This window comes from Aplosporella prunicola, assembly GCF_010093885.1.
Source record: "Aplosporella prunicola CBS 121167 unplaced genomic scaffold K452scaffold_16, whole genome shotgun sequence".
In the NCBI taxonomy this organism is placed as follows: Eukaryota; Fungi; Ascomycota; class Dothideomycetes; order Botryosphaeriales; family Aplosporellaceae; genus Aplosporella; species Aplosporella prunicola.
This window is the reverse complement of record NW_022983544.1, coordinates 775,807-795,920: the sequence shown is the minus strand read 5'-3', so window position 1 is coordinate 795,920 and position 20,114 is coordinate 775,807. Positions and strand designations below refer to the sequence as shown.

The 20,114-nt window shown below is 57.7% G+C and overlaps 11 protein-coding genes and 1 non-coding gene across 12 annotated transcripts; 7 read left to right on the top strand and 5 right to left on the bottom strand.

Annotated features, from left to right (window-relative positions):
• Positions 1–631: 631 nt before the first annotated feature.
• On the top strand, positions 632–1,135 carry K452DRAFT_230259 (uncharacterized protein; the record flags this gene model as incomplete). The annotated part of the gene is made up of 1 exon (XM_033537083.1): positions 632–1,135. The coding sequence occupies one exon, from the start codon at positions 632–634 to the stop codon at positions 1,133–1,135; it is 504 nt and encodes a 167-aa protein (XP_033396474.1).
• K452DRAFT_288847 (uncharacterized protein) lies at positions 1,088–1,652 on the top strand. The gene has a single exon (XM_033540738.1). It carries the CDS (start codon positions 1,435–1,437, stop codon positions 1,621–1,623), a length of 189 nt encoding a protein of 62 aa, XP_033396473.1. The 5' UTR covers positions 1,088–1,434; the 3' UTR covers positions 1,624–1,652.
• On the bottom strand, positions 1,456–1,577 carry K452DRAFT_t100. Its single transcript has one exon. It is a non-coding gene; the product is annotated as a tRNA-Ser (tRNA).
• A 1,430-nt stretch (positions 1,653–3,082) lies between the features above and the next one.
• On the top strand, positions 3,083–4,846 carry K452DRAFT_50911 (uncharacterized protein). Its single transcript, XM_033546766.1, has 2 exons — positions 3,083–3,417; positions 3,511–4,846. The coding sequence occupies exons 1-2, from the start codon at positions 3,326–3,328 to the stop codon at positions 4,682–4,684; spliced, it is 1,266 nt and encodes a 421-aa protein (XP_033396472.1). The 5' UTR covers positions 3,083–3,325; the 3' UTR covers positions 4,685–4,846.
• An 835-nt stretch (positions 4,847–5,681) lies between these two features.
• On the bottom strand, positions 5,682–7,433 carry K452DRAFT_319634 (uncharacterized protein; the record flags this gene model as incomplete). Its single annotated transcript, XM_033544251.1, has 3 exons — positions 5,682–6,886; positions 6,935–7,294; positions 7,343–7,433. The coding sequence occupies 3 exons, from the start codon at positions 7,431–7,433 to the stop codon at positions 5,682–5,684; spliced, it is 1,656 nt and encodes a 551-aa protein (XP_033396471.1).
• A 45-nt stretch (positions 7,434–7,478) lies between these two features.
• On the bottom strand, positions 7,479–8,611 carry K452DRAFT_288844 (uncharacterized protein). The gene has a single exon (XM_033540737.1). It carries the CDS (start codon positions 8,503–8,505, stop codon positions 7,522–7,524), a length of 984 nt encoding a protein of 327 aa, XP_033396470.1. The 5' UTR covers positions 8,506–8,611; the 3' UTR covers positions 7,479–7,521.
• A 57-nt stretch (positions 8,612–8,668) lies between these two features.
• K452DRAFT_273556 (uncharacterized protein) lies at positions 8,669–10,321 on the top strand. Its single transcript, XM_033539149.1, has 2 exons — positions 8,669–9,345; positions 9,408–10,321. Exons 1-2 carry the CDS (start codon positions 8,763–8,765, stop codon positions 10,142–10,144), a joined length of 1,320 nt encoding a protein of 439 aa, XP_033396469.1. The 5' UTR covers positions 8,669–8,762; the 3' UTR covers positions 10,145–10,321.
• A 693-nt stretch (positions 10,322–11,014) lies between these two features.
• K452DRAFT_193462 (uncharacterized protein) lies at positions 11,015–12,554 on the bottom strand (the record flags this gene model as incomplete). Its single annotated transcript, XM_033535884.1, has 5 exons — positions 11,015–11,299; positions 11,354–12,022; positions 12,072–12,109; positions 12,161–12,233; positions 12,282–12,554. Coding segments are annotated over 5 exons (1,338 nt in total), but the record flags the coding sequence as incomplete, so codon positions are not given.
• Positions 12,555–12,689: 135 nt separating this feature from the next.
• On the top strand, positions 12,690–13,421 carry K452DRAFT_230148 (uncharacterized protein; the record flags this gene model as incomplete). Its single annotated transcript, XM_033537079.1, has 2 exons — positions 12,690–12,777; positions 12,850–13,421. 2 exons carry the CDS (start codon positions 12,690–12,692, stop codon positions 13,419–13,421), a joined length of 660 nt encoding a protein of 219 aa, XP_033396467.1.
• Positions 13,422–13,710: 289 nt separating this feature from the next.
• Positions 13,711–15,185, bottom strand: K452DRAFT_309856 (uncharacterized protein; the record flags this gene model as incomplete). The annotated part of the gene is made up of 4 exons (XM_033543277.1): positions 13,711–14,453; positions 14,516–14,966; positions 15,071–15,127; positions 15,183–15,185. The coding sequence occupies 4 exons, from the start codon at positions 15,183–15,185 to the stop codon at positions 13,711–13,713; spliced, it is 1,254 nt and encodes a 417-aa protein (XP_033396466.1).
• Positions 15,186–15,666: 481 nt separating this feature from the next.
• Positions 15,667–16,673, top strand: K452DRAFT_273544 (uncharacterized protein). The gene is made up of 2 exons (XM_033539148.1): positions 15,667–15,676; positions 15,734–16,673. The coding sequence occupies exon 2, from the start codon at positions 15,758–15,760 to the stop codon at positions 16,571–16,573; it is 816 nt and encodes a 271-aa protein (XP_033396465.1). The 5' UTR covers positions 15,667–15,676; positions 15,734–15,757; the 3' UTR covers positions 16,574–16,673.
• A 604-nt stretch (positions 16,674–17,277) lies between these two features.
• K452DRAFT_299463 (uncharacterized protein) lies at positions 17,278–19,373 on the top strand (the record flags this gene model as incomplete). Its single annotated transcript, XM_033542227.1, has 4 exons — positions 17,278–17,377; positions 17,436–17,531; positions 17,601–17,687; positions 18,715–19,373. The coding sequence occupies 4 exons, from the start codon at positions 17,278–17,280 to the stop codon at positions 19,371–19,373; spliced, it is 942 nt and encodes a 313-aa protein (XP_033396464.1).
• Positions 19,374–20,114: the final 741 nt, after the last annotated feature.

The window sequence follows — 20,114 nt, the reverse complement described above, 5'->3', positions numbered from 1 at the left end:
AGAAGCTTCCCACCGCGGTTAGCAGCCGGTGCGGGGTCAGGCCAGGATCGTGAGCTTGTCCTCTTATCGAGACACGAAGCTCACGGTCCGCGGGACCGCTCGCCTTCTGGACCCTCTCCGCGCTTTCACAGCTTTAGTCTCGGTATCCCGCCGGGAACTAAGCCCGTCGACCGAACACGAAAGGCAATCTATCGGGCCCTGGGTACGTGGGTAGGTAGGTAGGTAGGAGGTAGGTACCCGCCAGCGAAGCGGCCCTCCCCGCACTTGATACCTACCGATCCCGATCCGGAAGCTGCACAAGACACTGGCTGTTTGTCTCGCCACACTCCCAGAATCAAGGCCAGCCGGGCAAAGCTTCCAGGACCACGGCTTCCCCCCTCGATCGATTCCGAGGCCTCCTAGCGCGAAGACCTCACACTCGCCTTTTCCTCGAAAGCGCTGCGGTATCCCACTTGCAGCAAACGACCAGCCAGCCATCTACCCACATCAGCCAACGCCTATGAGCAGCAGAAACAGCAGCAGCAGTAGCACGCGCGCCTTGCTCCTCGCCCTCGTCGCCCTCATCGGAATCACCACTTTCACCTACCGCTCGCGTACCAGCAACAGCAGCACTCCCCACCCCAACACCAGCATGTCGTCCTCGACAGCCACGCCCGCCGACCTGGCCCTCAGCATCGCGCAAACCAGCGCCAACCCGCCCACGCTCAGCATCAAGCTGACGAACACGCACGCTTCCGCGCCCCTAACGCTACTGACCTGGGACTCGCCGCTAGACCCGCAAGCGCTGGCCCTCGGCCTCGTGCACATAGCGCCCGCGGCCTCTGAAGGGGACGAGCCCTTTAAGCTGCCCACCATCAAGGTGTCCCGCAAGCTGCCGCCTAGGCGTGAGGATCTGATCACGTTGGCGCCGGGGCAGAGCAGGGCGCAGGAGATTGAGTTCAAGGAGCCGGTTGTGCCGCTGGGCAAGATCAGGGAGAAGGGCGGCAAGGCTAAGGTCTGGGTGATGGGGAATTGGAGGGCTTTGTGGGCGAAGACTGTGGAGCAGGTCGGGGACGAAGAGCTTGAGGCTATGGAGGCGGCCAAGGACGGGATGACGGGTGCGTTTGAGAGCGAGGGCGTGCTGGTGGAAGTTTGAGCAGGTGGAGCAACTTGTATGAGGATTAAAGCGACAGACGAATTTGAGTGGAATGCTGCAGAATGGAATTGTACGATAACCTTGCATGAACCGTGTCCGTCCGTCAACATGTGCCGATGACTGCAAACTCACCAAAAAGAAAAACTCATTTATTCGCCATCTAAACCGTGGAAAAAGCAAAACTATGCAATCCACCCGCACCCAAGCGAACAAAAAAATCAGTTTTCTGCCACGCACGTGCATGCAGAACCACACCCGAGAAACCAAAAAACCAAAAGCAAAAAAGCAAAAAAAAAAAGATGACTTTGATCGGTCTTAAGCGACGCAGACAAGATTCGAACTTGCGCGGCCGAAGCCATGTGATATCGGAGATAGTGAAGCTGCTGCAAATGAGCTGCGACACGATTCGAGTCACACCCATTAACCACTCTGGCACTGCGCCAATTGATGGAATTGAGATCCACCAACACAAACTAAGTAGTACGTAATTTTGGTGGGTCGCAAATGTGAGTTTGGCCGAGGCTGCCCGCCGACGGGACGCGCGGGTTGACCGAGACCGAGACCGGCTGCCCCGGCGAGCGCGGATCGATCGGTCTTTGATGCACGCTCGCACGCACGCAAAGACAAGCAAGACATCCAAGCCCGGATGGAAGACACGCGCGGCTCGGCGCGGCGGCTCGGCGCACAGCCCGACTGACAGACGGTCGGTGGTGGGTGGCGGGTGGCGGGTTGCGGGCAAACAGAACAGAACAGAACAGATCGGTTTCGGTTTCAGATCGCACAGGGCGCGTCACGTCAACAGCACTGCACAGCACAGTACAGCACAGCACAAAGGGGGCAGATGGCGATGGCAGATGGCGATGGTGGATGGCGGATGGTGGATGGCAAACATGGGGCTACCTACTTGGTGGTGGAGGTCAGCCGGGCCGGCAAGCACAAGGCGCAAGACGCTCATGACCTTGGTCGTCATGTCATACCCTCCTTTGCGAGCGAGGTGAGGCTCACATGGCCTGCTTTGTAGGTACGGAGTAACGTACGGTGGTGGGCATGACTCGGACACATGGACTGCTCCTGCTGCTGCTAACTGCTGCTGTAGCCTGTGGGCGCTGCGGGTGAGACTGACGTGCTGAGATCTAGAGTAGAGCAGGGGCCAGGTAGGTAGGTGTTATTCCCGGGTCTGCCATTGACGCGGGCTGTCTCTGAGTTGGTAACTACCTAGAGTAGGCTCTCGACGCTCGTTCTAGTGCTGTTAGGCCGCCTTTTATTGGTTATTGCGTGGCTTTTGTGCGCGCCCGCGGCGGCGGCTAGAACGTCGGGGTTGTCTTTGTCTTTTGTTTTCTGGACTATTTGCTACATGCCGCGCTAGCTCGGTAAGGGGCTGTTTGTTTGTTTGTTTGTTCGGTAGGAGGATTGACTATTTGCGGCTCCTTCGGGTGCTCCGCCCGCAGACCTAGAACGCGAGAGCGAGAGCGCGAGAACCCGACACCGACACCCGCACACGACGACACGACGACACGACACGACGTGCGGGACAGCGATCGGAGCGGGCGATCGCACACACACACACACACACACACACACACACGGCGCGGGCACTGGTGCGTGTGTCAGCGAACTCTGGAGCAAGCTGAGGGGAAGTGGCAGATCTCTCTCTCCCCAAAGCCATGGCTTTCGAGGATGCAAGACACGGGCTTCAGATGACATTGGGGTCGTCCGATGGGGCTTTTCTTGGTCGGTAGGTCGGTAGGGCAGGAACGCCACAAGCGGGAACAGGGCGCACGCTGGCAAACACTGAGGTCTCCACGCCCTGACGCTTGAGAGTGCTGCTCGCGCCCGCGATGGCGTCACACTACTCCGTGGCCGAAAAACCACCTAACCTTGCCGCCAAACCGCCACGAGACATGCCACTTGCCTCGGCCGTCGCCAGCGCGTGCTCTGCCCGCCTTAAGCTTTTTCTTCGCTCTTATACTAGCGCTGTGTCGGCCATAAGTCCGGAGCTGCACACCTTGGTTCTTGGACCGCGGCAGAGAAGAAAAAGAGTCGCTCCCTCCTCCTCCTCCTCCTCCTTCTCCGTTGCTACCTATTACTACTACTACTACTACTACTACTATCACTACTGTTTTACTACCGCTAGATTTGATGCTGTCGTCGAGTCGAGTGTGCCCAAGACATACCCACCTATAGCCACCCATGACGACCGCCGAGACGGGCCCTGAAGTTCCCAGCGCGTCGGGTGCGGGTGCGCCGCCCGCCCTCTCGCAAGAGATCAACACCGCGACCAGGTACGTACATGCGCGTCGCACAAATAAAAAGACATACATACATACCCTACAATAGCTAGCTAGTTAACTAACCCCCCTTCCCCCCTTGCACAGATCCGTCCACACGTCGCTCAACCGCCTCATCACGGCGCGCCTGCCGCTCGCGCTGCCGCCCCACGCCCCCTCGCCCCGCGTCTACGCCCTCGGCCTGCAGCACTTCGCCCACGTCTACCTAGCCTTCGAGGCGGCATGGGGGGACATCGTGGCGCAGAGCAGCGGAAGCGACACTGACACTGCCGCCGCGCTCGAGGAGTCCTGGTCCTCGGTCTCTGCGTCCTCCTCCTCCGCAACCCTGACGCCATCTTCCTCTTCCTCCTCCATCGCGGACAACAACACCAACGGCCTTCCCGACCCCATAGCAGCAACCACACACGCGCTCCTAGCATCGCTCCTCCCCCCAGGCCTCACCCGGACGGCGCGCCTCCGCGCAGACCTCGCAGCGCTGCTCGCGCTCCCCACGCCCGCCGCCGTGGACGCCTCGCTCGCGCGCTCGCTAGCCAGCAGCCCCGCCGCCGCGGCCTTCGTCGCGCATATCCGCGCCGCCGTCGCCGCGCGGCCGCACGTCCTGCTCGCGTACGCGTGGGTCATGTACATGGCGGTATTCAGCGGCGGGCGCTGGATCCGGGGGCAGTTCCTCGGCGCGGGGGAGGAGTGGTGGCGCACTTCTACTACCGAGAAGAAAGCAGAGGGAGGGGAAGGAGCACCGAAGCTGGACCTCGCAGCCACGGGCCTCGCATTCTTCCACTTCCCCGGCACCCACGACGGCGAAGACATCAAAGCCGCGTTTAAAGCCCAGCTGAGCGCGGCGGAACTCCTGCTTACCCCCGCACAGCGCGCCGACATCCTCGCCGAGGCGGGCACGATCTTTGCGCGCTGCGAGGGGCTCGTGCACGAGCTGGACGGGCTGTTTAGCACTCTTTTGCCGCCTGCGATGGCTGCTGAGCAGACGTACGACGCCGCGCTGGCTGCGCACGCGGGTGCAGCGGGGGGCGAGAAGCGCTGTCCGGCCTCCTCGGCTTCGGCAGCGATGCTGCAACAACAGTGGCAGTGGCAACAGCAACAGCAGCGCGAGAAGCGCGCGTGGCGCCGGGCGGCCGGCGCGGCGGCCGGGGCGCTGCTGCTGGGTGGCGCGGGGTGGTATGCTGCGTGCGCTGTTGGGGAGGCGCTGAGGGTTGGGTGGGAGGCTGGCTGGGCGGAGGTGGGGGCGATGGCGGCTGTGGGTGCGTAGTGTGTTGTGCGTGGTGTGGGAGGTGATTGATACCCTTTTCTTTTTCTTTTTCTTGTCTTTTTTCCTTCTTCTCTTGGGGTCTTTTCGGCTTCTTGTACGCAGGTACGCACATAGGTAAGTGTGCTTTCGGTTTCAGTTTCAGTTTCAGTTTCAGTTTCTTTCACGTTGCCTACCTACCTTACCTTATTGATTGATCAAGTAAGGGATTGGGGGTTTGGGGTTTGGGGGGTTTGATAGATACACACATACACACACATATGTACGCCGGGCAGACTGCCACGTACGTACGTACGTACGTACGTACGTACGCAGATAGGTAGAGATTATGGAATACGCACGCTACTCAACCTACGAGCTACGGCCAGGATTATAAGTAAGCAGTGATATATATATATATATATAGACAATATATACGCGCTTCGAGCTATCCCTACCTATATCCTGGACCGAGCATACGATCTATAACCCACTGGGACTGGGCATGTATAAATATGAATGCAGATAACGGGATAGTATTTGATTAGGTTAATGCGACGGCGATTATAGTTATGGAAAGAGAAAGAGAGGGAAAAGGATAAGAATCTATGTTTATTATCTAGTTAAGTGATGTGTTTATATTTTCTATTTATTATATTTATTTAATATTTCGAGGATGTTTATTATATATATATATATATATATATATACTTAGAATACACTAGCTAAGTTTATATTCAAAGCGACTGAAGAATTCTTTAGTTCTTTTTATTTTAGTTTTAATACTTATGTTATGTAATGCTAGGAGAGTTGTTATTGGTGCGGTGGTGATAATACTTTATTCGGAAGTGGAAATAAAATAATTTCTCATCCCAGCAATCAAACCTACTTAGCTAACTGCAAAATACCTTCTACTTCCGCAGACCAGCTAGCTACCATACCTAGCTACACAGACACCCAGAAACAGCCATCAGCCACCCAGCACCACCACCACCTTCCATCCCACCACACCCCACCCACCTCACCAATCCCCCTCCCACCCCAAAATCTCCCACCCCAGCAACCGCCACACCTCGCCCGTAAACCAGCCCCCGACATCCACGCCCCCCTCCCCCTCCTTCTCCCTCTCCACCACAGCCAAGGCCGCCGCCACATCCCTGCCCAGCGCGCCCCGCGCGCGCGGCATGCGCAAGCAGTCCATGAGCTCGTCGTCGGCGTCGGCGTCCGCGCCGCCGGCGGTGCCAAACGTCGCGTTCACCAGCGTCTGCTGCAGTCTGTTCTTGGCCGCGAGGGAGAGGCCTGCGCCGCGTGCTGTGCCGGCGGACGACGAAGGGTTTACTGACTTGGCGCGCGCGGGCTTGACGGGTTTGGGCTTCGCGGTGGTTGATGCCGAGGGCGTGACGAGCTGTGGCGCGATGGCCATGGCGCGCTCGAGGAGGCGGACCAGGTGCGGTAGGCTGAGGCGCATGGCGCGGGCCTCGGGCGGCGTGGGCGGGGCGTCGAGCGCGGCGGCGCCAGCGCGTATGTCTTCTGCGATGGTGGCGCATCGGTCGTGCCCGAAGGTGCAGATGTAGAGCCATTTGCCCACGCGTTCGAGGAGCACGAACAGGAATCCCTCGAATAGTTCGCGGTGCAGGGCGTCGGTTGTGTATGGGGATGTCACGATCACCAGGAGAACCTGGGATAGCTCTTTGGGGACTTCGAGTGCAGCTTGGCCTGCTCGAGCCGCCTTTTGCTTTGCCGTGTTGGACCGCGCACTGGATGTCGTATCGTCAGAAGACGATTCTTCCTGCTCTGATTGCGTCGTGGCAGCATCCATGAGAGTGTCCAGCATTCGAGAGAAGCTTGCCACGAGGGCGTATATCACCGTCCCCCGTTCTTCCCTTGTTGCACCGGCCTGGCTCAGTTTCCCCACGCTGTAGAATAGCGAGCCAAACGCTCGAGTGGATGCAGTGAACGTGGAGAAGAGAATATCGTTATGCCTTGCTAGAACGGGTCCGAAGATGGCGGCCTTTTGCTTCTTATTGCTCGTTTTAGAGGACGCCAGAGCTTCACCGATGCGTTGCTGGTACTCTTTGCACGCCGCATCAAGTACTGATGCTAGAGCGGATGAGCCATGAACGACATGGTGAGACAGCGCGCAGGTATCGATGCTCTTGTCAGGAGCAACTCCGGTTTTGATGAGCTTATGGGCCTTGTACAGATGTTGCACAAGCGTAGATCCCACTGCTACGTTGTCAGCCCAGTTCTTTCGACCATCAGTGACATTCCTACCAATGCCAACGGCACCAAACGTCTCATAGTCATCCTGGAGGGTGGCTTCAGTGGGGTTAGGCTGCTGAGAAGACGAAGTGTTCTTGGGAGCCTTTGGTTTTTTGCTCTGGCGACTAGATGAAGACTCAGCTGCGTCGCCGCGTCGCTTCGTGCCGGACGACGGGCCTGCGTTCTGACTCTGGAGCGAATCGGCTTTTCTCTCGAGTTCGGCGACTCGAGCTTGAAGCTCATCTCGCGCGGCCTCTACCCCGGCGCATCGCTTTTGCCAGTAGCGCGCGGCGGAAAGGTGGCGGTCTACAGTGTGCGGATCATGCTGTTTCCTGCCCGGAAGCAACTGCGCGCGAAGGCGTGAGATGTACTCTAGGCAGAGGCATTAGACGGGACACGGCAGGCGTGGACAAGACGCACCTGTGACGGAGAGGTCGGGGGGCTTGGATTGCACGAGGGCAATGGCAAAGGCGAAGTGCAGCCTAGAGGGCGTGGCAGGATGCGAGGTCATGGCAGCGAAGAGTGAAAAATTGTTGTTGTGGGGAAGGAGAGTTGGGGCGGGCAGAAAAGAGAAGTTGCATTGGAGGCGCGCCTGCTGTCTATCGCCTCAGGATGGTAAAACCATGGAGAGGACGTGAATCGGGACGTTGCTCGCCCCTTGGCTTAGACCGTTGTGTTTTCTGCGATCCCAGCACCTCCCGCAAGTATTTCTCCTCTTCTTCCTTCACTTTCTTTTCCTCCTGCTTCAGTGCATACCGACTGACCTTGACCTTGCCATCCTTGTTCTTCTCCTTCTTCTTGGCCTCCTTGGCCTCCTTCTTCCCCCTCTCCATCTCCTCAACCTCCTCCGGTGCCTTCTCCTTGCCATCAAACACCATGGTCATGACAGCGCCCACCTCGCCAATCGGCTCCGTCCGCTCCCTCGCGCCCTTGACGCTCTTGACCGTCGCCCGCACCTTGGCCAGGGCCGCCTCGGCCTCCTCCTGACTCGCCTTGCGAGCGCGCTTCTTCGGCCCCAGCACGATCGTCACGCGACGCCCCTCCTCGAGGAATTCGACCAGCCGCTTCATCCAGTGCGAGAGGTCGTGGTCGCTGACGCCCCAGTTCAGCTCAATCGTCTTGCTCAGGTCCTCGACCGACTTGGTCTTCTTCTTGAGCTTCTCCAGCTTCTCGTTGTCCTGCTGCCTCAGGAATATCTTGGAGAGCACTTTGCACGTCGGGTTGGGGTATTTTGAGTTTTGACCCTCAGCCCCAACTTGGACGAGATGGTGCGTGGTTCGGTTCATGCGGCGTAGAACATCGTCGCGCCACAGATTGGGCCTGAACGTGCCGTCTTCCTCGACGATGTTGATCATATCCGACTCAATCTCGTCGTTGTAGGGTGGCCGCTCTTCCTCGAGCTGCTGCTTGACATTCGCCACCGACACGGCGGTCCGGATCTGGGCGGGCGAGCATCGCGCGACGGCCGCGATGGCAGGGAAAGGTCGAGCGCAGACAGGCAGGCGTGCGGGGACGGAAAGCGAGGGTTGGACGAAGACGCGATAGAGAGCTTGAGCAGTGGTGGAGAGATGGCGGGCGCGCATCTTGCTGTTGGAGAGCAATCTGTAGCTGACAAGAAACGTGCGTGATTCAATGGTAAATTCGGGCGAAGACAGACAGGAAGTGCGGGGTAAAAAACGTCTGGAGTTGATAAGTAGGTGGTGAAGCAGCGCTGGCGTCGGAGAGCTTTGGATTCGCCGCGAAAAAAACGGCCGCGAGAACCAAAACGTCGACGACGCTCGCGGGCCTCAACCACAACCACGACCCAACACGACCACGACCACCGCCGCCACAACGCACCATGCCCGCCTCCAAGCAGGCCGCCACCCAATTGCGGGCCTGCCTCCGAAGCAGCGCGCCGGCGCGGCCAGGACGGCTGTCGGGGCTGACGCAGCTCCGCAGCATCAGCAACACGGCCAGACAAGCCGACGAAGCGCAGGTGCAGAAGCCAGCGGCGGCAACGGAGGCCGCAGCAGCACCAGCACCAGCTGCGGGACGGACAGCGGCACCCCTGGACCCGAACACGGTGTCGACGCGGCGCGAGGAGCGCAAGCTGCTGCGGACGGGCGTGCAGCCGATCGGCAGCCGCAGACGGCGCGCCGTCATGGCCGCAGGGGCCGGCAACATCCCCTTCGAGCAGCTGCCGTTCCAGTGCTTCCAGGAGGCGCGCAGCGTGCTGGCCGCGGACCGGGCCGAGAAGATCAAGGCCATTGAGACGCAGCGCGCGCGCATAGAGCGTGTGCAGGCGCAGGACGCGGCCGTCAGTGGTGGCGACGCCGAGAAGAAGCTCCGTCTCGTTAGCATGCGAAATCACCTTGAGGAGCTGAAGATCCTGGCCGATATCAATGACCCGCTGGTCAAGATGCGCTTCGAGGACGGCAAGGGTACGTGATGTTGATTCCCCCGCTGGGCATACAAGACAGCTAACCCCATTGTGCGATTGTAGGCGACCTCAACAAGCCCATCTACCGCTACCTCGCCGACAGGAAATGGCGCCAATACAAGCGCAAGGTGCTCGAGCAGCGCGTGTCGCAATTCTACCTAGTGCCCGACGTGCTGCCCACGCTGGACCCGGTAGCAGACGTATCGCTGTCCTTCAAGCAGCGAGGCGTACCACCCGGCGACTTCGTGGACTCGCGCGTGAGCGAGGTCCCCGGGACGCTGCGCGTGCAAGTCTTCGACCGCGGGACGCGGCTCGTGACGATCGTGGTCGTGGACTCTGACGTGCCGAACGTAGCCAAAAACGGCTTCGACTACCGCGCGCACTTTGTCGCGGCCAACGTGCCCATCAGCCCGGTGGCGCCGCGCGTGGACCTCGGCGCCCTCAGCACCGACTCGCAGGTCGCGCTGGGGTGGCTGCCGCCGTTCGCGCAGAAGGGCTCGCCCTACCACCGCCTCAGCGTGTGGGTGCTGCAGCAGCCCGAGGGCAAGGAGCTCGACGTCGCGGCGCTGCGCGAGGGCGCCGGCCCCGCCGCCCTGAAGCGCGACGGCTTCGTGCTGCGCAGCTTTGTCGACGCGTTTGACTTGGACCCCGTCGGCGTCACGCTGTTCCGCTCTATCTGGGACGAGGGCACCGATGGCGTCATGAAGCGCGCCGGCGTGCCGGGCGCTGACGTCGAGTTCCGCCGCGAGAAGCCGCTGAAGCTGCCGTACAAGAAGAAGGATGGTGCGCGGTACAGGTAGTGGCGCGGATGAGGAGGGGTGTGTTTGGGTGCGTGGGGGCGCGATGGATGGCTTGAGCCGTGGGGGTGCCCCGTTGCCTGCCTAGCTGTATGTGTACCATATGTAGGAGCTACCTAAAACGGCGCGTCGTTTTGCGCGCCTTGTTATTATGCAATGAATATAGATCTTTTGTACGAGCGTGGGCGAGGCGAGGCGAGGCGCATGACATGAGAGAGAGGGAGAGAGATACTGTAGGGGGCGTCCGCGCCCAATACAGAGGATGAATGGCATTGAGACGACCGTGTATGCGGATACGATTGCAACAAACTCGGAGCCAGGACACGCTTCCACCTGTACAGACTGGCGTTCTCGCCGTGGCTGCGCGTCCGCACACTATGTAGGCACAAGCGCAGCACCCGTGCCGGGGGGGATCAAATCATCACAAGCAGTACACACTCACACACGTAAACCATGCACAGCAATCTTGCACAGTCGCCAACCAAGAGCTATTTATTTTTTCGCCGGTGGCGGCAGCTCAAACACCGGAACCTCACGCGTCAGATCCATATACTTGCGTAAACGCTGAACCACTGCATCCGGGCCGACGATCTGGATCAAGTCCAAAACGCTGGGGCCGCGTCTCCCGTCGCTAATGGCAGCGCGCAAATGCTGGTAGCCTCTTGTCTTGGCGATGCCCATGAGCTGGCTCTTCCTGTCGCCTAGGTAAGGGTAGCGAGCGGCCAGGTTCTCGGTAGCGTGCATCGTGGCGAGCGTGAGGGCGTCCTCGAGGCTCGCCGTGGAGTAGGGCTCGGTGGCATCGAGGATGGGCGCCCACGCGTCGGCCCAGACGGCGTGCTCGTCCGCTGAGATGCGCACGTTGGGGAAGTGCGCCTCGAACAGGAAGTCGTGCGTCTTGAGGAAGTCGGCCGGCGTCGTGAAGTTGTGCGCTGAGTACTTGAGCGCCTCGTGCACGTGTCCACGTACGTCCCTGTCTTTGAGGATGCTGGGGTCGATTCCTGGGTGCCCGTTTTGGCCCACCAGCGCGACGAGCTCGTCCTTTGCTTGCTCGAAGAGCGGGTCCCCTGGTCTGAGCCGCAGCAGCTTGTGGTGCCTGTTGAAGTAATCCAGCTTGCCTTCTTCGACCCTCGCGTTGCCTTTGGTGAATTTCATTGTGAACTGCGTGTGAGGTTAGCTCTGGGTGGGCTGCGCGCCGAAGAACCGTGTTCGTACCGTTTCAGCGAGTTGGTTCAGTGTCAAAGTCTCATTTTGCTGTTTGGATGACCAGCCAAGCAGGACGGCAAAGTTGACCAAGGAGTCAGCGAGAATGCCCTTGTTCCGGAACGAAGCAATGTCAATGTCCATGTTTCGTTTGCTCAGCTTGTTGCCGAACTTGTCCGTCAACAATCCGACGTGAGCATACCTTGGTGGCTCCCAACCGAAAGCCTCATACAGAGCTATGTGCTTCGGTGTCGTGGGCATCCACTCCGTGCCTCGAATGACGTGGGTGATTTTCATGTGGTGATCGTCCACCACATTCGCAAGATGATAAGTCGGCAAGCCATCTGATTTGAGCAGGACCGGGTCTTCGTACGACTCGCTTGCATTGTTGACAGCCGGCTTCGTCGCGCCTCCCACAACGTTGTAGTTTATGTCATAGAAGCTGGGATATTTGTCGGGCGCCCGCAGACGAATAACATTGGTCTCTCCACGGTGGGCTCGGTCATCGGCTTCAGCCTTGTCGATGTGGGCGCATCGGCGGTCATAATCCGTAGGCAGGCCCATTGAGGATCGTAGCTCCGCCAGTTCCTTCAGTCGAGCCGGGGTGCAGAAACAGCGGTAGGCGTGGCCGGATTCCAGAAGCTGCTTGGCAGCATCCTGGTAGATCTCGGTTCGTTCGGACTGTGGTTGTCAATAATTTGAGCATGAGGCAAAGCTTCGTGAAGCGTACTTGCTTGTAGGGCCCATACGGGCCTCCCACCCCAGGTCCTATTTGCGTGAGCATGCGCCCCTCTCAGCAAGGCGCTGCGCTCAACGCACCTTCATCCCACTGCAATCCGGCCCACTGCAGATCCTCTATCAACCTCGCTTCTGCATCTGGGATTGTCCTTTTCTTTTCCCACCATTAGCCAGTATTCCAATAAAGTCCGCGCCGACAAACCTGATCTGTGTCCTCAATCCTCAGCAGGAATTGGCCATTCGTGCGCTTCGCTATCAAGTAGTTGAACAGCGCGGTGCGCAGCGACCCCAAATGCAGATAGCCGGTCGGTGATGGTGCGAATCGTGTGCGAACGGGCGTCTCAGGAACATATTCTTGTTTTTTGATTCCCTTGAGAAATTTGGGTCTATCGGAGATAGCTCGAGTTTGGCGCAGAGAGCAAGAGCGGCAGACAAAGGGAGCGCGTCGCGACGTGACGCGTAAAAGTAGTGACATTGCGCAGTTTCGAGGTGTTTGGAATAGTTCCGTGACGTTGAAAAATGTCGCGGCACACCTCCGAGCTCAACTCCGCATTGCACCTCCGCTCCCGTCCTCTCTCTCTCTCTCCATGCCCTCCTCCCACCACCCACCATGAGCACCAGCTGGCTCGCCGAATACTCCACCGCCCTCAAAGTGCGCGACGCGCGCGAAAAAGCCCAGGAACCCTACATAAACGCATGTGCGGCTCCCCTCGGCAGCAGCAACAGTAGCAGCAGTAGTTCGCGGCCACTGACACCTTGCCGAAACCCAGACACCAAGCTCGCAGACCGGACCGCGCGCCTCGAGGCCGACCGCGCCGCCGCGCCCGCCCTCGCTCCACCCACCGACGACGCAGCAGCCGCCGCGGCAGCCAAAAAGCCCGTCAGCCCCTCGCCGAGCGCGCGCTCGCGCTTCGGTCGCGCCAGCCCCGCCGTCGCCCCCGACCCCGCCCCCGACGCCGGCGACGTCCTCTCCCGCCTGCGCGCCGACCTCGCGACCACGCAGTCGTCGCGCGCGCAGCTGCAGACGCAGCTGACGGCCGTGACGGGCGAGCTGAGCGCTGCGCGCGCGCAGTCTTCCGCCCAGAGCAAGCAGGTCGCTGAACTGGGGCGGGAAAAGGCGCTGCTGGAGCGGAAGCTGCGGGACCGTGAGTCTGAAATCAAAGGGAAGGGGAGACTGGTCGAGGAGGTGCAGGATGAGCTTGTTAGCTTGAACCTGCAGTTTAATATGGCCGAGCAGAGGGCTGAGAAGCTGGAGATGGAAAATCAGGACTTGGTGGCGCGGTGGATGGAGAGGATGAAGGAGGAGGCTGAGAGAATGAATCAGGGGAGCGGATGGGAGTGAGATTCGCGCCGTGTTCTCGAGACTTTGGTGAGCTTCAGAAAAGACGGAGTATGAGCCCATGGCCCCGGCGTAACAAAGGAAGTATTCATCCTTGGAAATCTGATATATGAGTCGGGATATAACCTCTAAGTACCGTTTCGCGACCCACCAGGCCAACATCCACCCGAATTCCTCGTCGGCCGTCCACGAACGAGCTCGCTGTACGACTTCATCTACCAACCCGATCCACCAACGCCATGCAAATGCAATGCGCATCTGCGCTCAAGAATCATGACGAAAAGTTCGCGGTTTACTGGGTCGCGCACTGTGGTCCAGCCTCGTCATCGTCGTCCTCCCAAGCCGCATTCGCCGCACGCGGGTCATCCGAGTCGGCACCAAACTCTTCAATATCCGCATCGAAATCGAAGTCCACCTCGTCGACCTCTTCCGCCGTGATCTCCGGCTTTGACCCGGGCAGGACGTCGCGGATCTTTTGCACCGTCGCCTCGTCTTCCAGCCAGCCGTCCTCGGGGAAGTCGACGTGTACAATGAGGTACATATCGCCAACGTGGTCGCTCTTCTTAACCGGCATGCCTTCGCCAGGGATCTTGAGCACCTGGCCAGGTCGGAGGATCTTGCCCTTGGGCTGCTCCACGTGCATCTTTATGCCGCGGCCGTCCAGGTGCTTCAGCACGACGCGGTTGAAGCCAGTCAAGGCCTCAGCCAAGGTGACGTGCAGATCCGCCTGCAGGTCAGCACCGGCGCGGCGGAACACGGGATGCGGGACCTCGGACAGCTCGAAGATAATGTCACCAGGCTCTTGCTCGGGGAACTGGTCACCTTCGCCAGCCAGAACAATCTTGTCGCCTTCTCTCGCGCCGCGCGGAACGTAGAGTTCGAGAATCTTGCGCGTCTCGACAACGCGGGCACCCTTGCACTTCTTGCACTTCTCCTTGTCCTTGAAAATCTGACCGAAACCCTGGCATGTGCTGCATGTAGCGGTCTGCTGCGTCATGAGGCCGGAACCGATAACACCAAGGCGTGTAGTTTGGCCTGATAATGTTAGCTTGAATGCGCAATGCAAACCTTATAGCACTGAGCTGGATCGGGCATACCTTTGCCGTTGCAAACGCCGCACTGGTGCGGCTTCGCCTTCTCCTTTCCTCCAGAACCATTGCAAGTCGAGCAAAGGACATTCTTGGTGCTCGCAAACCGCGTCGACTTGCCCTTGTACAACTCCTCAAGAGTAATCTCATACTCTTGCTCCTCGTTCTGTCCTTTGCGCGGCCGCTTGGGAGGTCCACCCATACCACCCATGCCGGGCATGCCGCCACCCATGTTCATGCCGAACATCTGCTGGAGAATATCATCCAAGTCGACTTCGGCATCCATGCCACCGGGGCCACCTTTGGAACCGTCGAACGCCGACATGCCGTGCGTGTCGTAGAGGTGTCGCTGGTCATCATCGGAAAGAATCTCGTAGGCGCGTGATACTGCCTTGAAGCGGGTTTCGGCCTCTTCGCGCTCCTCTGGGGAGACCTTGTCCGGGTGGGAGGAGAGGGCAGCCTGTTAGAAGGCATGGTTAGTATCGGACGGTATACCAACCCGCGCGGGTATGGAGGATGGTTCGCAAGAGTGTTCGGTACTCCAAGAGCAGAGCATGTTCGTACCTTGTGGTATGCCTTCTTGATCTCAGCCTTGGATGCGCCACTGTCCAAGCCAAGCAGCTCTATGTATGTCAGCCAAAGAAATTGCGCGAGACGGGAAAGCGTCAAGTCTTACCATAGAAATCCGTCTCTTCGTAATGGTTCACTATTTAGAAGTCAGTGGCTGTTGCCTTTGGTTGTGAGCAAACGGAAGCGCGACTCACTTTTCTAAACTTTGGGCTCTAGGCCGAGGGAGGTTTTGTGGGAGTAGGTTTTTTGTTTTTGGGGGGAAGCGGGAATGAGGAATCCACGAAATCAGGCGCACTGAAAGGCACCTGAGAGCGACGTTGGCGTAGGGTGAAAGATGGGAAAAGACAAAAAAACGTGGGAGCGATGCGGCGGATGATGCATGACAGAATTGCTCTTCTGCCCGCGCAAGCATTGACCGCATGCGCGACCGCCGAGCGTTTCTCCGGCCCCGACAGGTTTTCCATCGGCGAGCGCCAGCAGCTTAGGTATCACCACCGCGTTCGCAGGGCCCATCACATCATGGCAGGCAGTCGGGTAGCAGCTCCTCTGAGGGGCTTGGTCAATTCCTCCCGCAATGGCCTGCTCCAGTCCTCGGTCACCGTAAGCTCCTCCGCCGCCGCTCAACCATCCCCGCATACCCGCTAACATGCGCATCAGTCCTCCCCCATCACCGCCCGCACCATGGCTACCGAGACCGCCCTGCCCTCCTCCAAGCTCACCACCTCCGCACACTCCCCCGTCTTCTACGTCCCCGATGTCCCGGCCCACATCCAGCGCCCCGACGCGCAAGCCATCATCTACAGCTTCCCGGCCATGGAGCCCAAGCGCCTTGCCACTTACCCCTCCTCGCACCTGCTAGTGCCGCTGCGGCGCGACCTTCTGCACCGCGCAGTGGTCTTCGAGGGCGACAGGACGCGACAGGGCACTGCGAGCACCAAGTGGCGCGACGAGGTCCACGGCTCCAACAGAAAGATACGGCCGCAAAAGGGTACGGGTCGCGCGCGTCTCGGTGACAAGAAGAGTCCAATGCTGCGGGGTGGAGGTGTGGCTTTCGGCCCCAAGCCCCGCGACTTCGCGACGGGTCTGCCGCGCAAGATCTACGACCTGGCGTGGCGCACGGCGTTAAGCTACCGGTATAGGCGCGGCGAACTGATTGTCGTTGAGGATGGCGTTGAGCTGGAAGAGGACAGCGTCAAGTACCTGGAGCAGGTCTTCGCGCGTAACAGTTGGGGCAATGCCGATCGCAGGAGCACGATCATCACCGAGACTCCGCGGGCGAATCTGTGGAAGGCGCTGGAGGGTGCGGGCCAGCATGGCGTGGCGAAGACAAGGAGGGATTTCGACGTCAAGAATGTCCTTGAGACGGGCAGGTTGATTATCGAGAAGTCGACGCTTGACCGTATCCTCGTGTCCCACCAAGACGATTTGGCTCCGTTGCCGGGTGTTGCCAAGTCTGGAACGAAGACTTTGACGACGAGCGTACAAGAGGTGTTTTAGGTTGGATGTCAGGGTAGGAGTCTTGGGAGAGGCAGTGTACAATATGTACGGGCATTTGAAATTTTGTAAAGATCTTTTGTTGATTCATGAACACCGGAAGTGCTAAGAAGCAACAGATGCAGATATGTGATGATCCATAACCTGCACAGCGAGCACATCTGGCGGCTGTGTTATTTGCACAGCGCTTCTACCGCGGTCAAGATAGTGAGAGCATAAGGGAGCAAGCACAATGCACCAGAGCAGAAGCTTGCATTTGTTAGCTCTGCATGTGTCTCTTGTCTGGTCCCCTCCGTCTGTAACGCCCGTCACTGCGAACCGAGATCCACCGTATAGCGAGACAGGGGACGATACAAGCAGTCCTTACAGGATACGTCTCGCCTAGCTCCCAGCCCGAGTCCTTAGTATGAGTGAAATGGTCTTAGAGCACACACAGAGTCTACATATCTTAACTGGGTCTCTTCTTCCACTCCGTATAAGTATCTCGCAAGAGGGTAAACTAGGGTATTCTACGAGAGTATAAAAACAAAATATACGAAGGGTATAAAGGCACTTATAAAGGTATAAGGGTAAAAAATACTTAAGGGTAGAGAGTATATCACATAATTGTGCAGGTATGTTATCGCGTGGGGTGGGCAAATAATCCGGGGTCTTGTGAGTCTGGTGCCTTCCTCTTCGCTGAAAGAATCACAACCCAAACAACAAACATGCGGCTCTGGGCAGACTATCTGCACTACGACCTCTTTCACTTGGAAGTACCCGTCTTTGTCGAAGAAGCACCTTTCGTACTTGATATTTGGAGGCAAAGTAAGCAAAAAGGATGTTGGCAACACGTACTCTGGGCTAATATTCGCACAACGCTTAGACTTCACCGGCGTCACAAGCCACCACTACGTCCACCAACACCATTTTTACTTCAAGAGGGAAGGCATTACGAAAGACATTCGCCTCAAAATAACGCGTAAGTCACTACAGGACTTAATGATATTATCCCAAAGCCCTCAAAGCTAACTACCCGGCCAATAATTAGGTTACGACGACAACACACTACTGTTCCAAGTAAAGCTCATTCGGTATGAAGGCGATAACATGGTGGTTGAAGCATTAGAAAGTTTCGGTAAGCATGGAAGACATTGATTACCGCGTCATGGCACTCTCTCTCACGCTAACACCCGTTGAAATGCTTAGATTCGCGCTATTTACAATCGCCGCTCCTCGACGCCTGACCAAATACATTCGTGTTTCTGAAAAGACAATGGGTTACACTGCGAGAGTCCGAAGGCGCTGCAAGACCTCACTGACCTACGAGCGTGGGGGCACGAGTCCAGAGAAGTGATGAAGACACTAGGTGTGAAACAGCTAGAGGACGGAACTTTGTTCACTTAAAAAGCATAGAGAAGAGAGGCACGCGCTGAGGAAGCTGTTTAGTAGGCTTAGTGACCTTACGTCTGCACCGCCTGTATAAAGGCGTTAGAAACTTCAAAGCAACTCGTAAGGCTCCATTCTGTTTTTCGCCCAAGACCGCTATATCATTCAACGTGGCTTCAAAGAAAGCCATATGTGAGTGTTAAGAGTGTTAAGAGTGGTAGACGCTAGTAGGCTTAGTCAACCCCTCTGCCTATATCTTCGCAGCCTAGAGCTTCGTTTCTCGTCCAACCAACTCCCATTCGACCCAGTCTTCAACAGTGCTGGCAGACCCAGGTGCGCGTAACGCCTCGTAACCGAGCCGGAAGGACGCGATTGCGCTTCCTTGAGGCAGCAGGCCACCTATCCAGATTAGGGAACCACAGAACCACCTCCGATTAGCCGACACCACGACCCGTATGAACCCGTCCATCTTGCACTACTCACGCAGAAACAGCATCGGTTGAAGATTTTTAGCTCACTTCAAGTCACCACTTCAGTCTTCATTACAGGCAAGATGATTCTCAACGACTTACCTGCTGAGGTTCTTGCGATGGTCGCAGCCTGTCTCGCTGACGAAGCGACACCACTCACCATACGCACAAGGAGGGTCTTTCCGCATTCGGGATCCCTTTGTACTGCTTATGAGGAATTCAAATACCCAAAGAGTATGATTCCAGGACGACAGGATGAGCGGAACCCAGCGAGCGTATCTCGACTTGGGCTACTCATGCTCTCAGACACCCTGTGCAAGGAATACGAGTATCTCATCTACCACAAGTCACTTGTGGTGTTCGAGGATCCGACTGCGCTAATGCTGTACTACGATGAGGAACACTTCTTAGGAAAGCCAGCACTGATGCAGAAGAAGTGTTCGGTACAACGGATAGAGTTGGAACATTTACGGATCTCCTATGACGCGGCCCCCTATGCAAAAGGTCTTCACCAGCTAAGAGAACTCAAGGCGCTGTACATCAACTGCGGACTACGAGATTTGAATATTGAGGCTGTTATCGCAGTCGCAGCGCCGTTGGCGCAGAACCGACCGGATGTTCTGAGCATGATATACGTCAATGTTAACGAACCTGAAAAAATCAGATATCGGGGTCGTATGCGTAGAGACAAGCATGCCGTGTCCGAACCGAGACATAAAGTCTGGCGTGCCTTGTCCGAGACACACAAGGGCTCAATGGTACAGCTTGAGCTTGAGAAGTTCCTGAGAAAGAAGGCTGGGTGGGATAAGGTCAATGCTACGAGAAAGGCGAAGAAGGAAAGAAAGCAAAGGGCCGTCGAAGCAATGATTGCCGGTAAGCAGGCCAAGAGAGCAGCTAGGAAGGCTGCGAAAGATGGAGGAATGAGAACCAAGGAGGACCACCACATGGACCAGGAAAGTGGCTAGGGTGACTGCGGGTTACGGGAAGAACATTCAAGAAATAACGGATGCATGGACTGGTCGATTCAACTCCGCTGAGGTGTCAAAGATAGGGCTGGCTTGACAATGATGCAGAGTTTGCTTTCTTCACCTATAAAATAAAGTTTGTGGTTCTACATGGTACTGTTAGAATGCTTGGAAGCCTCGGATAGCAAATCAATATCTAGGACAAACAATTCTCTTCATGAATAATCTTAAAGTTTCTCAAGCCCGTGCGAGTAGACGTCAGACCAACTGCTCAAGCAGGCAACACGGCCATGACTCTCGCAATCACGGTTATACAGTAGCAGCGGGACCTGCGCTTAAACAAGTGGAGCCAACGGCCTCCACCTCATCTCGCCCCACAGCAACGCGCTATATGACGATTCACGGTTGCGGCCCGAGGCCGGGCGTCTTGCACGACATTGCAGACGTCGCTTAGCAGATTGGGTTGCTGTGGGGCGAGGCATGGTATTGTAGCTGACCGGTCGTCCTGTTGGCAAGGTATTGGGCTCGAGAGCTTGCATTGCGTTTGCCAGGCTGTTGTTTTCACATGGACTCCTAAGTGCACGCGGAGGCGTGTCGTTGTTTTTCCATGCGGCTCTGCAACTACCTAACGCGCGAAGCGCTCGCGGCGATCCGCAACTTGATCCTATTCGCCGCATCTCGGCGCGTGCTCCACCATACCCTGACCGCACGTCCGTCGCTCACAACGACACGAGAACGGAG